The 14,741-nt window shown below is 44.7% G+C and overlaps 1 protein-coding gene across 2 annotated transcripts in view; it reads left to right on the top strand.

The window, feature by feature from the left end:
• Nucleotides 1-14,741, top strand: part of SLC8A3 (solute carrier family 8 member A3) — a 202,584-nt gene that overhangs the window by 149,488 nt on the left and 38,355 nt on the right. For both annotated transcript variants that reach the window (XM_006263978.4, XM_006263979.4), the window contains exon 4: nucleotides 12,706-12,809. In XM_006263978.4, coding sequence (XP_006264040.1) covers nucleotides 12,706-12,809 — 104 coding nt within the window. The remainder of the gene's footprint in view (nucleotides 1-12,705; nucleotides 12,810-14,741) is intronic.

The following is a 14,741-nucleotide window of genomic DNA, read 5'->3' as shown; positions in this document are numbered from 1 at the left end:
CTGATCGAGCTGTCAGCGAGAGGGACAAAGGACAGAAAGTGTCCTCTCTTCCCCCAGATGCAGCAGAATCAAAGGTTGGTGAGTGAAAGCCTCTCCGTTGATCAAGGTGCTCTTCAGATCTCTCTCTTTCTATTAAGGTGAATGTTGTGTCAGGGCTGTTGCACTGAAAATCCCTCTTGTGCCTGGGTCTGCCCTGATTAATTTCAAAAAACTGTCACTGTGTTCTTGCAGCAAAATGTTCCTGAGCCTCCTGATCTTGCCTGCTCTTTTCCTCTTGGCATCCTCCTGTCACACCTCTCACATTTACATGATGTCTTCCCAGACTGCTGTTATGCTCCGGTCTCTCTCCCTATCCATCTCCGTGGCTCTCCATGCATTTCTAAGAGGTAGCTGTTAAGCTTGCTGCAGCTAAGATATGGATAACAATATTGCAATATGCATTTTGTAATACAGTTGATCAATGCACAGAGTGTGTCTGCAATTCAACCTTCCCTTATTTATTGAGTATGGAAGCTGCCCTGGAACCTGCAGTCCTCCCTAAGGTTACAGAACTCACATAGCTTGACTGATGGCAGTACAAGCTTCCCCTGCTACAACCCTGACGCTGTGATTCAACCCAAAACTGAAGGAATCACCTCATCAGAGGGAGAGGCCAACATCTTCATTCATTTAGGGAATCCTGGGCCTATCAGTGAGATGGTACAAAAGGTGCCAACTGGTTGTGTTATGAACATTAACCCAGTGGGAAGCCAACTGGGGTCACCAATTATTTTCTAATACATTGCTAAGCCTCTGTCAGATTGTAAAAGCTTCATAGTTACCAACCTCAGCTTGGATTCAAACCAGTGACTTAAGGGTTATTTCAGAACACATCACCCATCCCCAAAACCATCAGGGACTTTACCACCAAGTCTCCTCACACTGTCCTTACAAGAAACTGCACCTAAAAGTCTTTCAGTGTTACCCCTTCTTTAATTTTTCACTTCCCACTTCCTGGGACATCAGGTCCAAGAATATTTTCAAAATCTTATTGATTGAAGGATATAGTAGCCTTGGCTGAAATTATGTAGTAGTCTTGCACCCTCTGAGATGTGTGTTCAAATTCAGACCAGGCCACAAGTAAAATTGTTGTGGGACTAACGGTGTCCCAGGGCCAAACCCAGGCTTGTTGTATATGAGTAATCAAACTTAACTGAGCTGTATCTGCTTATACCAGGAGGTGAATAGGGCCAAGTATGTGCATACCACACACCTGCTTTGCATAGTATCTATACATGTTCTGCCATAGGGCCGCTCCTGGCTATTCCAATCCATGAGAACTTGGTCTCTCTATCTCTTTACATTCCCCATCCATATAGATGGAATATAGGCACCTTGGTCTTCCTCCATGAAGTACAGGTTGAAATATTTTCAGCTGATAACAAGCCTGTGGCAAGAGTTACAGTCGTTTCCAGTGTCACTTCTTTCTTTTCCTACCCTCCCTGCCACTCCAGAAATATGTTTTATAATTTTCTGTCTCCTGAAGTCCCCACCAATAGCGCCAGTCTTATGTTTCCCCTTGCCATTTTACTGGGTGGGCACCAAAAGGAAGTGCCCAACAGTAAACAGTAAAGCCTTCAGTGTATCCTCTACATGCAGTTGGATCCTTGTATTACCAAGTTTCCTGGGAGCCCTTAGGGATATTAATCATCTAACAGAAGGATGCTGGAAGAAGCACTCTGACATCTGAACCTTCCAAGTCATGCTCAGGAGTATAAAGCATCTCAAAGAAGTCTTGAAAAGCAAAATTGATTTTTCTCAGGATAATAACGCTGCCCTCAACCTTTTGCTTTAGAGCCAGGGGAAGGGTATTTTCTTTCAGCAGAACTTGTAGCAAAAGGGGGAAGCCATCAGTTTGCTTGTTTTGTTACTAAATTCAAAGATTCTTTAAACAAAAAAAGTAGAAGCTTGAGGGTTTGGTAACAATCCAATCTGTAGCAGAATTGAGTTGATCTAGAAATTCAGAAGATTTGCTCTCTCAGTCATGCTTCTTCAGAGATTTCACTGACTTTCTTGAAGCCATTGCTGCCTTAGAATTGGGCTTTAATGTTAGGAAACACTTGAAAATATATCTTTAAGAGAAATCAAAGCATTCCTTTATCCTTTCCCTTTCCTTTTTCTCCCTGTTCATTCAACAAGATATTTCTTTTTTTGTCTTAAGTTTTTTCTCCCCATTCTCCCAATCTGCCAGTGAATCCTAGTGATCATTACGCTGCTAATATCACAGTTATTGCCATAACAACTAACTGTCAGAAAGTCAGAGTATCTATTTTGAAAACTATTTTGTATGCATCCTAGAGCAGGGGTTGACAGCATATGTCCCATGGGCTGGATCTGGCCTCGAGCCTGGGGGCTTCAGTGACATTTCAGTGTTGGGGAGCTTTACTAGCATTCTGGAACCTGGATGGCAGGAAGAAGTAGTGATGGTGATGGCAGTAGGTCTGAAGTGCCAGCGCATCTACTACCCAAACCAAGTATTCTGGCCCTCCACTTTAAAAAGTTGCTGACTCCTGTCCTAGAGAACTAAGACCTCTAGCCAGAGGATAAAAGCATCCCAAGCAGCAGCATTGTTAGGTTCCCTTTTGCCCTCTCTCACTGCCAGAGTATCTCCATGCAGTCCTGAAGAGACCCACATTTAGAAATAAGAGTTTGCTTAGCTTTCATTGCCTGCTGAATGCTTGGTGCACCCTCTGATACTTCCAGTAAGGTTACTATTGTGGAAATGATTTTTACTATGCAAATGTCCACTGAATTGGTTTTACATAGGCCACTGAACAGATGTCACTACTGATCACTACTGATCTTGGCTGCATTTGAGTGAGTGCAGTTAAAGGTTATTATTTCACTACAGGATAACTCAGAAACAGATGCTGGGTTATGACGGAAAAAGCTTGTTACATACAACCTAAATGGGTGTTCAGTTGTCTGCTTGTATTTCTGCAAATAGTGTACAGTTTCTGCAGCTCTGTACTGGTGCAGGGACTTCCAAGTTGTTCTTTTTTTCCTGTAGGTGCTAGTAAACCATAGGGATCAGGATAGATTTGATTTTGAGAAAAGAAAAAAAAAGCAATATTCTTGCAGCATTTTGATCAATAGGTCTGTGGTTTGCAAGCAAAGTCAAACAAGCCATATAGCAGGAATGATTGAGTTACTTGATGATGCCATTCTCTAGGATCAAGATGCTGGAAAGAACAGCAGCAGCACCAAAGGGCAGGGAAGGGTGGGGTGGGGCGGGGCCCGGAGGAGAATCAGAGTATCCTGGAACAGGTAGATTTCCACTTGTCCCCCACCCCTTCACCTCAGCGCCTTCAGAACAGCAAGTAGGAAGAACAAAGTTAAAATGATGACCTGGCCAAGGAGCCACGTTGGGTCAAGAGTACTGGTGCACAGCCATCAAACTTTGGTCTAGTACAAGGAGTGAAGCTGAAGATGGGTTGAAGATTGGTATCTTTAGGCTTCATAGTTTCTAGGGTTAGAAGGGACCTGAACAGATTGTAAAGTCCGACCCCCTACCCTGGACAGGAAGGAGTGCTGGGATGATAATACCCCAGACAGATATCTATCCAACCTCCTCTTGAAGACCCCCAAGGTAGGAGAGAGCACCACTGCCCTTGGGAGCCCATTCCAGAGCCTGGCAGCCCTAACCGTAAAGTAATGTCTCCTGATATCAAGCCTGAACCTGCTCTCACTCAATTTGTGGTGTTATTCCTTGTTATCCCAGGTGGTGCTCAGGGGAACAGACCACCTATTTTCTGCTGGTCCGCCCCCCGTGAATTTATAGATGACCACCAGATCCCCTCTCAGTCTTCTTTTGTGGAGGCTGAATAGATTCAGGCCCTTTAGTTTATCTTCATAGGGCCTGGCCTGCTGCTCCCTGACCATGTGAGTGGCCCTCCTTTGGACCCTCTCAAGGTTAGCCGCATCCCTCTTGAAGTGCGATGCCCAGAACTGGATGCCGTACTCCAACTGCAGCCTGACCAGTGCCGCATAGAGGGGAAGGATCACCTCCCTGGACCTGCTTGAAATGTATCTGTAGATGCACAACAAGGTACAGTTAGCCTTACTGACCGCTTCCTCGCATTGGCGGTTCATGTCCATCGTGGAGTCAACAATGACTCCAAGATCCCTTTCTGCCACCCTGTTGACAAGAAGGGTGTCCCCCAGCCTATAGGTGTGGTGCTGTTTTCTTCTCCCTAGATCAGAGGCAGGAAATTATTTTGGGCGGAGGGCTGCTTACCCAGTTTTGGCAGGCTGTCGAGGGCCGCATGAGTAGCCCCACCCCTGGACAGGTGCCCCACCCCCGGTCACCATCTTGGGACCAACGTCCCAATGTCTTGGGACCAATGTTCCAGGGCCAGCACTGGTGGGGCCTAGAGCGGGGCACAGGCCGGCAGGGGTCTGTGGAGCCGGACTGGGCTGCACCAGCAGGGAGAGGGGGGAGCTGGCCCAGCTCCATAGAGCCCTTGTCAGCTGGGACCCCAGGCTTCTGCCACCCTGCTCTGGGCCCCACTGGCACTGGCCCCGGGACACTGGTGTGGGCCCCATGCTCCCACTAGCTCCCTGCTTGCTCACACCCAGTGTCCCCCAGCCCCACAGTGCAAGTGGGGGGCAGTGCACAGCCCCAACCCCCTGCTCGCCAGCAGGGAAGAATCTGGTGCTGAGCATGAGGAAATGTGGCCCCTCACCTGCCCCATGGCTGGCACCCTGCACTGTAGGTGCTCGCAGCCCATGCAGGACTGTCTGGAGCAGGCACAGGCAGCCTCATGTGGGCTGCAGGTGGCTGCAGCGCAGGGTGCTGGCCATGGGGCAGGCAAGGGGCCTCTTTTCTCTGCGCAGGGAAGGAGCCTAGGGAAAAGCTGAGCATGGGGGGCGGCAAGCAGCCCCTCCCATGTCCGGTGCCCCACGCTGCAGCTGCTCACAGCCCATGTGGGGCTGTCCAGAGCAGGCACAGGCAGCCCCACATGGGCTACAAGCAGCTGTAGTGCGGGGCACTGGGCATGGGGAGAGGAGGAGCCGCTTCCCCCCCGCCCCGCCACGCTCCTTCCTTGCCCGTGGTCCCCCCTCCCTTACCTGAGCTTCCCATGCCGGGGCAGTCACGTGCTCCCAGCCCAAAAACCCTGGCTGGGGGGCAGGGTCAGGCGGCCCCGCTGTTGTTGGAGCCCACCGGGCTTCCCCTGGGTCCTACTGCCCTTGGTTCCTGTCATTTTTGACAGGAACCAAAGGCAGAGAAATATTCATTTTCTATATTTTTTTAGGGGCCCCGCAGGCTGGATAGAATGGCCTCAGCCCGTGGGCCATATTTTGCCCACCCCTGCCCTAGATGCAGCTCCTTGCACTTGTCTGCATTGAATTCCTTTCTATTCTCATCCGCCCACCTCTGTAACCTGTCTAGATCTAGTTGGATTTTGTCCCTCCCCTCTAGTGTGCCCACTTCTCCTCACATCTTTGTGTCATCAGCAAATTTGGACAGTGTGCTTTCCACGCCCACCTGCAAGTTGCTGATCAAGATGTTGAATAGCACAGGCCCGAGGACCGAGCCCCGGGGAACTCCACTGCCCACATCCCTCCAGGTTGAAAACAGCCTGTCCACTACCACTCTCTGGGTGCGACCATCGAGCCAATTTGCCACCCATCTGACTGTGTAGGCATCAATGCCGCAGTCACCTACTTTTTTTATGAGAATGGGGTGAGGAACAGTGTCAAAAGCCTTCCAAAAGTCGAGGTAGACAACATCCACCTCAACACCCGCATCCAAGGACTTGGTGACCTGGTCATAAAAGGAAACAAGGTTAGTCAGGCATAGTTAGTCCTCATTAGGATGGGGAAGATTATACTTCCCCATGATCATTCTTAATCTCACATCTCTTAAGATATGACTGGTCACTGCTCACTCTTTATTACCGTATGTGCTGCCTTGAGTTAGAGCCATCCATGAATGTGAACCAATATAACCTTTGTACCACTTCAAAATCTTCACTCACACCCTTGCCATAGCTCTTTCTCTGTGCTGCTTGTATTAGTATATCACATTTGTGCATGCAGATTTGTGGGTCATACACATATCAAATACATCATAAATGATTCATACAGATAATTCAAAGACTGTGCAGGTTCCAAAAAATCCTATCCAAAACTCAGGAATCCCCAATTAAAGTTACCTTCATTCTGCCTCCACTGCATTACAATACAGTCTTTAGTTATAGAATTACATCATTTTTCAAATAACGCTTTGCAGTTTTCAAACATTCTGTGTCCATGTCAAGGGCCTCTTGTAGGATGCACAGCAAATGAGGCAAGGCCATGCAGGAGGAGTTTTTCCCATTCGCTGTCAATATTGTATAGAAACAAGTTCACCACCTGTTTGCCAGGGTACACAAAGCAGAGCATGGCAGTAGAAGATGCTGCATCCACTTGCAGAAGAAAAATACAGTTCTCCATTGGATTGTAGTATATGGCCACATATGGTCTATTGTAATGCATATAGGGGGCAAAGTAAAGGTTGCTCAAGCAATTTTAAGCTTGCTGTTTCAAATAAATGTTAAATAATATTTATTTATTTATTTATTTTAAATATGTTTAAAATAAGTTTTAAAAAATATTTTCTATATGGAATTTCATAGATATTTCTTCTTCAGCTTTTTAAAGGACAAGAACCCATAAAGCAATCCCATTCCTGTGGAGTTATTTTCTAGGCCATAATACAATACTCTGTACTTAACAAAATGTTCACTCAGTGAGTCATTGCTTCCTTGAGTGCACAATTTTGAGTATCCATTGTGCAGATGAATAGGTCCTATAAAATCAGGCACTCCACAGCTGCCCTCCAGAGACCACATTCCACATGAACTTTAGTATTAAAGGAGAAAGTCTACCTTGCCAAAGTATGCATACATTGTACCAGAGGAATGGGAAAAAGTTGTGTGTAAAAATCTGTTATATTAAAGAATCAGTTTGCAGGCATAAAATTTAAACTTGGAGAAATCCAAATAGATTAGTCCTGTGCACCCAATGGTGAAGCATCAGTGAAGCAGCACTGTGTCCTTGGCAGATTTCAGACTTCTAACTCTGGCCACTGAAGCACTGGGGCTGTTCAAAATGAGATAATAGAAAATGACAAACTTTTTACACTTGGATCATTTTACTGATTTTTTTTTTTTTTCTCCACAAAATATTTTGAGAAAAAAACATGGATAATTTCCATCTTGAAAAATGGCAAGTAGCTGTAAAAGGCCCACTGGAATGGAAACACATTGGCAGTGCTAAAACTACCAGTGTACCTGCAATTTCCAAAAGCAGGCTAAGAGTCCAGCACTGACTGGTTTGAAAATCCCCTACTTGGTCTGTGCTGTGAGAGAGAAAGAAATCATAGAGACAGGTAAGAAATAGATGTAAGTCAGAGGGTTTGTCTATACCAGGTGCTAACTGTGCAGTAGCCTAATAACAGTATGCAGTAGCATGCTGGGCAAAACTCATGCTATTACGCTACTGTGCAGTACTATTAGGCTATTGCACAGTTAATGTCTGTAAAAACCCATGTGCCGGCGCTACTGCGTAGTAGCACCAGTTACTGCCTATTGATTTAGTACTTGGTTATGCAAGTAGTAAACTTAATGCACGGTAACTATGGTGCATTAATGAGTGTGTAGACGCACCCAGAGAATAGATCAAACTTTTCTAAAGTGTTGGGACCTCAGTCAACATTCATTTCAAAAAAGAAATCAGTCAACTTGTGTAGACTCCATATGCTGCTTTACACTTCCAAAGCAATACAGAAGGAAATGCATCAAAATCCTTGTGAAGAAGTCTTAGCACAGTACAGACTGTTTCACCAGTTATTGCTGAAAATCCAGTCTCCTTGAAACTGAATCATTGGAAAAGGTTCAAAAAAGGGAGATGAGGATAGGTAGTTTTAATACAGGATTTTGATATAACAAATGCTTGCAAAAATGTGGAATGTTTAGCATACAAAGGAGAAGACCGAGAGGTATTTCCTTATGCGTATTTATAAGGGTGAAGGTCATGGGGAAAGCTGATCACCCTTTACTTTTCCCTTATCCCAAAGAATGGAAGGTACAGATGACCAAGAGGCCTAGATTGAAATAAGAACCAGGCAAAGGAATTGCTTCTTATAATGCAGTTAGTCTGTACAGCCTATTTTGGGGGAGATTAATGAGGTTAATAGCACAACTGGAATTTTGCAGTACTGGGTAATTTTATGATCATTAATGATGCCTGCAAATATGCAAGCTTCATGGTGTAAAATGGTCACTGCAGGGTTCCAGAAGAATCCCTCCCACAAGATACAGCACTGTGTAACTTGCAAATACTCTTTTCCCGAGTTATGTATAAGTGCAGTATTTTGCTGAGTCATTACCCAACAGGCATGGCTCAGTACTTTCTGCATTAATCCTTTAATCCTGGCCTGGTTGTTGGCAAGGTGTATCACGAGAATTGTTCTTTTTATTCTTAGCCATAGCCAGGCATTTGATGACGGCATTATGCACGTTGCCAGAGGCATCAGCCAAGTGATTTGGGTTACAGCAACACTGGGGCTCAAGCCTAGAGCTCTTTTCTCTCTGAAGCACTCTTAGACTTTAAGGGCATTTATACACACGCTCCAGGAGGCATGGGGGTGGTGGGGGGCGTTAATTAGCACAGCTCTAAGAGGCACACTAATTAAAAGAGCCCAGAGCATCACATGTATCAGCATCCCCATGCTGAAAAATGGGGGGGTACTTTGAACTAAAGCTCATCAAATGAGTTTTAGTTTAAAGCACCCCATTGCCATTTTTCAGCACGAGGACATTGATACATGTGACGTGGGAGGCTGCTGGAGTGTGTTGATTTCCATGCTCCAGCAGACTCGATTAATCAAGTCTGCTCCAAGGTGCTGGAATTACAGCGCGCTGCAGCAGGCTCCCTGCACATGTATAGGAGCCCTAAGGTGCTGAAGTAAATTTAGTGCCTGCTGTTTGAAATAATTTGGCTGTGTAAAATACTAAACTATTTATAACGTGGAAGTTAAGAAGTGAGTGGATAGTGGCAATTCCTTGGAAACAGTGCACCAAGTCTCTTGGTTTTTTCCTTCTCCTCAGTAATTTCTTGAATGTTTCTCAAAATGGCTTAAGACCAATCTTGATCTTATAACCCAGTCAGCATGCGCACATCCCATTGCAATCAGTGAATTGCATGGAAGAAGCCACGCCTCTATACTATTCAGAGACAATGAAATAATAGTTCTATATAGAGCTGTCACCAGGCCCAGGGACATGAGGAAAACCCCTCGTAAGAACAAGGTCAAAGATTCCTTCTATCCCAGTTAAGGAATGGAAGTCAAGTGCCAAACTGGTAGTGAAGATATCCAAATGCAGCTGACGCTGTTTGTGCTGTGCATGTTTGTAGGGTAAATCATTGTCTCTAGCACATCTGAGGATGATGACAGTGGAGTGCTGATAGGATGCTTGTACTGCACAAACATCAAATTCAGTCTTTGCCCCAAGAAGCCGCAATGTAGTGAAACATCTGCCTCTCTAATTTCCATCAAAGGTCTGAGTGCTCCTGACAGCCATTCTTGAATGAAACTTCCCAATATGTTAGCTGTGAGCGAGGTGTAAGCAGCATCATGTTATATGTGGGGGAACTGTGGGCACCTACAACTATTTGAAGAGCCACTTGAAGGGATAGTTCTCAAACTGTTCTTCTGCTGCTTTCTGTTCATAGATACATTAAATATGCCACATGCCATTTCTGAATGCAGGGTGTAGAGGTTATTGTTGAAGGACTGCACGAAAAGCTTGTGTCCATTATGTGGTAGGTTGGATAGCTGGCTTGTTTCTGAGGCTTAGGGCTAGAGGAATGCGTTGTATTTGCCACAAGCTTTTTTGTTTCAGAAATGTCATGTGGAGTTGAGATTTTTCTTGCGACTCCTGCTCACAAATGAATGTCTTTTAGCCCCTCTGCACTGTTTGAGAGCCCTGAAATGAACACATGGATGTGTTTAGAATGTATGTGCAGACGTGAGCTTATACAGTATATAAATACACAGGAACATTGATGCACACACAAACTTCTCTGCATTAAAATGTGCCTGAGAATGCCCCAGTGTATGAGCGTGTGAACTCCCTTTTACACTCAGACTGTGTATAGCCTTCAATCAACACAAAAGGAAGCTAAGTGTAGACTGTAATTTACAGCCTGTGGTGAACAAGAGTGACAGTAACTGAAGGGAAAACAATACCATTGGCAAAGTCATCAAGGCACTCAGACTTGGATTGCCATGTGCATGTGTGTAAGAGGGGAAATGAAGGGACACCTGCTGAAGTCATTTTCTGGCTAGAAATAAGGAACATATATAGAAGCAGATCCTTTCATCTTGATTTTATTAAAATCCCAGTGGAATAATTGAGAGTTTTGCCTGAGTAACGATGTCAGGATTTGCCCCATAATTCATCTAGTTGGCACCTGCTACAACTCACTATAGCCAGCAGAAGCAAATTTTCCAGTGGGAGTGAGATTACTCCATGGCATGCTTTCCTTTAACGTGAAGTGATCAGAAATAAGGGTTTCACTATATTCCTAGGTAGAGAGGAACTGATTTGTTCATTCATCTTCAGACTTACTTGTCTGAAGACTGTTCAGACAAAATTTCCACATATCTGAGCAAATGTGGTGCCTGTGTTGAGCTTGTGTGTGTGTGTGTGTGTGTGTGTGTGTGTGTGTGTGTGTGTGAGCACCAAGAGTCACCCTGTGGGCATACCATGCATTTATGTACACAAGCTGGGCTTAATTACCAGTTGCTTTGCACTTACCTGTTTTGCATAGGTAAATGCATGCTTGTGGACCCATACATGCATTTTGCAAGGGACACCTAGGTACTTATATTAGTAAAGTTGCTATATTGGTCTGCCAATACAAATGCACAGGAAGGGACATGGGGGCTCTCTGCAGGGCCACTTTAATCCTGTTCCATGGGTGAGTAAACTTTGACTGTCTAATTTTCCTGTTCAGTTTCTCTTACCTTCTTCCACCCCTGCTTTCCTGTCCCCTCTTCCCCCTTATGACACTTATTATTTTTCCATCCACAGCAAAACAGTTCACATCAAGGTAATTGATGATGAGGAGTATGAGAAAAACAAGAATTTCTTCATTGAGCTGATGAGCCCACGCATGGTGGATATGAGTTTACAGAAAGGTGTAGTACTGGTCCTCCAGACTAACGTTAACATTCTTCTTTCCTCTTCTCTTTCTTCTCCTTCCTCCTCCTCTTCTTTTTTTTCTCCCTTTTTTCTGTTATTTCTTTTTGTTTCCAACCGCTCTGTCCTTAACACTGCTGTGCACGCACAAATTTGTCACATGGTACCTAGGGGAATCAATGGGATGGGACCCTACATTTGGGAGGAGGGTAATCTTGGGAAGCGGATGAGAGAGAGGGGGGGAAAACTGTGTGTGGGAGTGGAAGGGCATGTATCTCTATGTTGGGGGAGAGAAATCATATTGGTACCCCCAGGTTACTGTAATAGTGCATGTTGGGGTTTTCAGTTGCCCCCACTGGGTGGTGATCCTAGTAGGACTGATCCTGATGCCCAGCCATGAAACTTCCCTAGAAAAAACATCTACACAAAACACACACAGATACCTAAAAGAGCTGTCGGCCCCTTCACAGCTGTGGCAGGATGCTTATCTGACCCATACTAATGTAAAGTCAAGGCCCACACTCAAGTAGCTTGTGGTAATTTCGTAAGAGTGTTCTGTAAGTCTGTCAGCCTTCACAAGCTTATCACAAACCAACTCAGGGCATAAGCATTGTCAGGACAGAAGAGAGAGTCAACACGCACCATTTCTAAGTTCTTTTGCTCTTCCACAGCAGCTTTATGCATTGCAGTAGTGGTAGACACAGCACATGGTGCTCCTTGTACATAGCTGGGAATGAGGGGGAGAAGAAGCAACTCTAATTTAGTGGCTCAGGTGTTTCAGCCTGAGGGATGTTTTAAGTTGACTCTGTCTTTCCAAGCAGTGGCAAAGCCTATTTCCACATCAAACTGAAATCTCCATCCAGAAATAACCAAGTCAGGGAAAACAAGCAGCATAGTCATAGGATACTGATATTTTTTTCAGTTTAAAAAGAGAGATATAAAAACAACCCCCTCAAAGTTGAATAAGAGCTGTAGCCTGAATAGAAAGCCTCCATAAGTGTGTATGTGTTTGTATGCATGTCCCCCTCTCTCTCTCTCCCCTACTCATCTTCTAGCTCTAACATATTAATTATGAGAGGGTAGGAGAAGCAATTGGCCTTTCAGCTAAAATGTGTTGCATATATTTGTCGCTCAGTCTTGCTCTCATTTATTTCTGACTTGTCAGTGTTTGCATTTTTACCATGTGACACTAAACTAAATGTGCTGCATAAGTCACCTCCCACTAACCATCAGCAAGGTCCAAACCTCCCTCCTCTCCCCTTCACTCCCTTGCCAATCCCCATCTTTCTTCTCTAACACTCTCCCACTCACCCAAAGACCAACTACGACCGATGCGCTATATAAAACACACAAAAGAAACGCCGCTGGAGGCAGTGGCGGGAATGGGCTGCATGTGAGAAACGTGTGGTGCTGCTGCGTTCGCTCCAACCAGCCAACCCACTGTACACGGTTGTCTTTCTTGTTGTCCCTACAGGAAGACCGTAAGGGTTAAAATAGTAGATGAGGAGGAATACGAAAGGCAGGAGAATTTCTTCATTGCCCTTGGTGAACCGAAATGGATGGAACGAGGAATATCAGGTGTGAGATCCTTTTTGAAAACAAACAGAAAAAAACCCAAACCAAACCAAACTCTCCTTCCCCTCCCCGTTTTCCTCCTCCTTTAGATGGATCAACTTTTATTCTTTGCCCTCCTATATTCTCGCTCTCACCCTGTTTCGGTTCTGTCTCTCTGCCTTTTAGAGCCTAGCTGTTTTCTGATCCCCCTTTTGTGCAGTGCTCGAGCCTCAGAGGCCTTATTAATATCATCAGTTTTGATTTTTGTTTTGTTTTGTTGACATCTTTGCTGTTATCCCCGCACCTCCTCCTAATGCTGAGATGGAAGGGAATTCAAAAGAAATGAAAAGAACGTCATGCATGGCTGTCTCTTCAGCTCTCCTTGTATATCTCACAATCCTTCCCTCTTTTGTCCCCTGCTCCTTATGGCACTACATTGATTAATGTTATTGGTTCCTACAAAGGTTTGTTAAAAGCCAGCGGTACAGCAGGGGAGTTATGATTGCTATGTTTTGGTTGTAAAATAATACTTTGCCATTCTTGACCTCTTTCATCCAAGAATCGCCAAACACTTCACATATACTTATTAATGGAGCTGCACAACATGTCTATGAGGTAAGTATGTAGCAAAATTATCATCCCAAATTGCAGACAGATACAGTGAATCAGAGAAAGTGATTTGCCCAAGGTCAACCAGCAAGTCAATAGCAGAGCTGCAAAGGCACCCTGACTCTCAGTCGTCACTTGCAGTATCTTTATCTGAGTCCATCTTCCCATGTACTCAACCTTTTCCTGTGCCTCTGCTGTCTATGAGAGTCTTACCACTGACTTTTGCTCCAAGATGTGACTTTTATACACGATCCTTTAAAGAAGTAATCTGAGTTCTTCTCTTGGGCATCTGAACTGGCATCTGGGCAGATCTATATGCATGAATGAGTGCCTACTTGAATAAAATTTGGGCACAGCCTATTTTGTGGATCGTACGAAAAGAAGACACCAACAGGTGCAGTTATACATTATGTGATCCAAGATGCTTCAACTATAACAAGAGCAAGGGAATGTTATTTGTTCCAGAGCTTAGCTATTAATACAAGTTTGAGCTTCCTCAGAAAATAAATGTTTTTTGTTTTCTGGGCCTGAATACAGAGAAGGCTGTAAGTCATCACTGCTGGAATCCTTGTGTGAAAGCCTCCAAGGTCACAGAGAATTCCTCAAGGAGTCATGCCAACACTGGCTTACAAAGCAGAGCCCTTTAAGCAAATCAGGGGTCTCTGGAGAGGCTGTTAGATGGAGCCTTGTGTTTTTAAGACCTAGACTTTATTGCATTACTTGCCCTGAGTAATTCTGTCATTCCCAGCTTGAGGTTTAGATGACACTGATGGAGAAGAACAGACCCAGTGTGTGTGTATTTTAAGATCATGGCATGAGAATGCTTTACTACTGTTAAATAGCAGGAGGGTGTTTCTTCCCATGCCACAGTTAGAGCCACAACAAATCAGGAAATCTTGATTTGTCAGCAGGTGATACTTATCATCACTGAGCTGTCAGCATAAAACAGCTCAAGCTCCATACCAGGTAGTACCGAAGCACTGAAAATCTCTGGAAAATTCACAACTTAAATTAACGGAAGATCAGAGGACTGTTCTGAACCTAGCAACCCAGTGAGCAGCCGCAACTAAAGCCTACTAGTTTCTATAATCACCAGCACTGGCAGTGATGTGGCTTTGACCCCTCCACCCCAAATGACCAGATAGAATAGGATTGCCTGTGTGTGGCCAACAGCACAAGTCTGCAGCTCATGCCTCTGGATCTGTAATAAGGTACCTTAATCACGGTGCTGTCATGCTTCTACCAGACCAGATAAACTAATAAGTAGCAGTCAGATTGATAATGCATAGATAAAATGCCCACATCTGGTTAATGAGTTTGTTTTTTGTTTTCTTCCCAGCTAGTCCC

This window comes from Alligator mississippiensis, chromosome 2 (assembly GCF_030867095.1).
Source record: "Alligator mississippiensis isolate rAllMis1 chromosome 2, rAllMis1, whole genome shotgun sequence".
Classification (NCBI taxonomy): Eukaryota; Metazoa; Chordata; order Crocodylia; family Alligatoridae; genus Alligator; species Alligator mississippiensis.
This window is presented reverse-complemented; position numbering and strand designations above follow the sequence as displayed.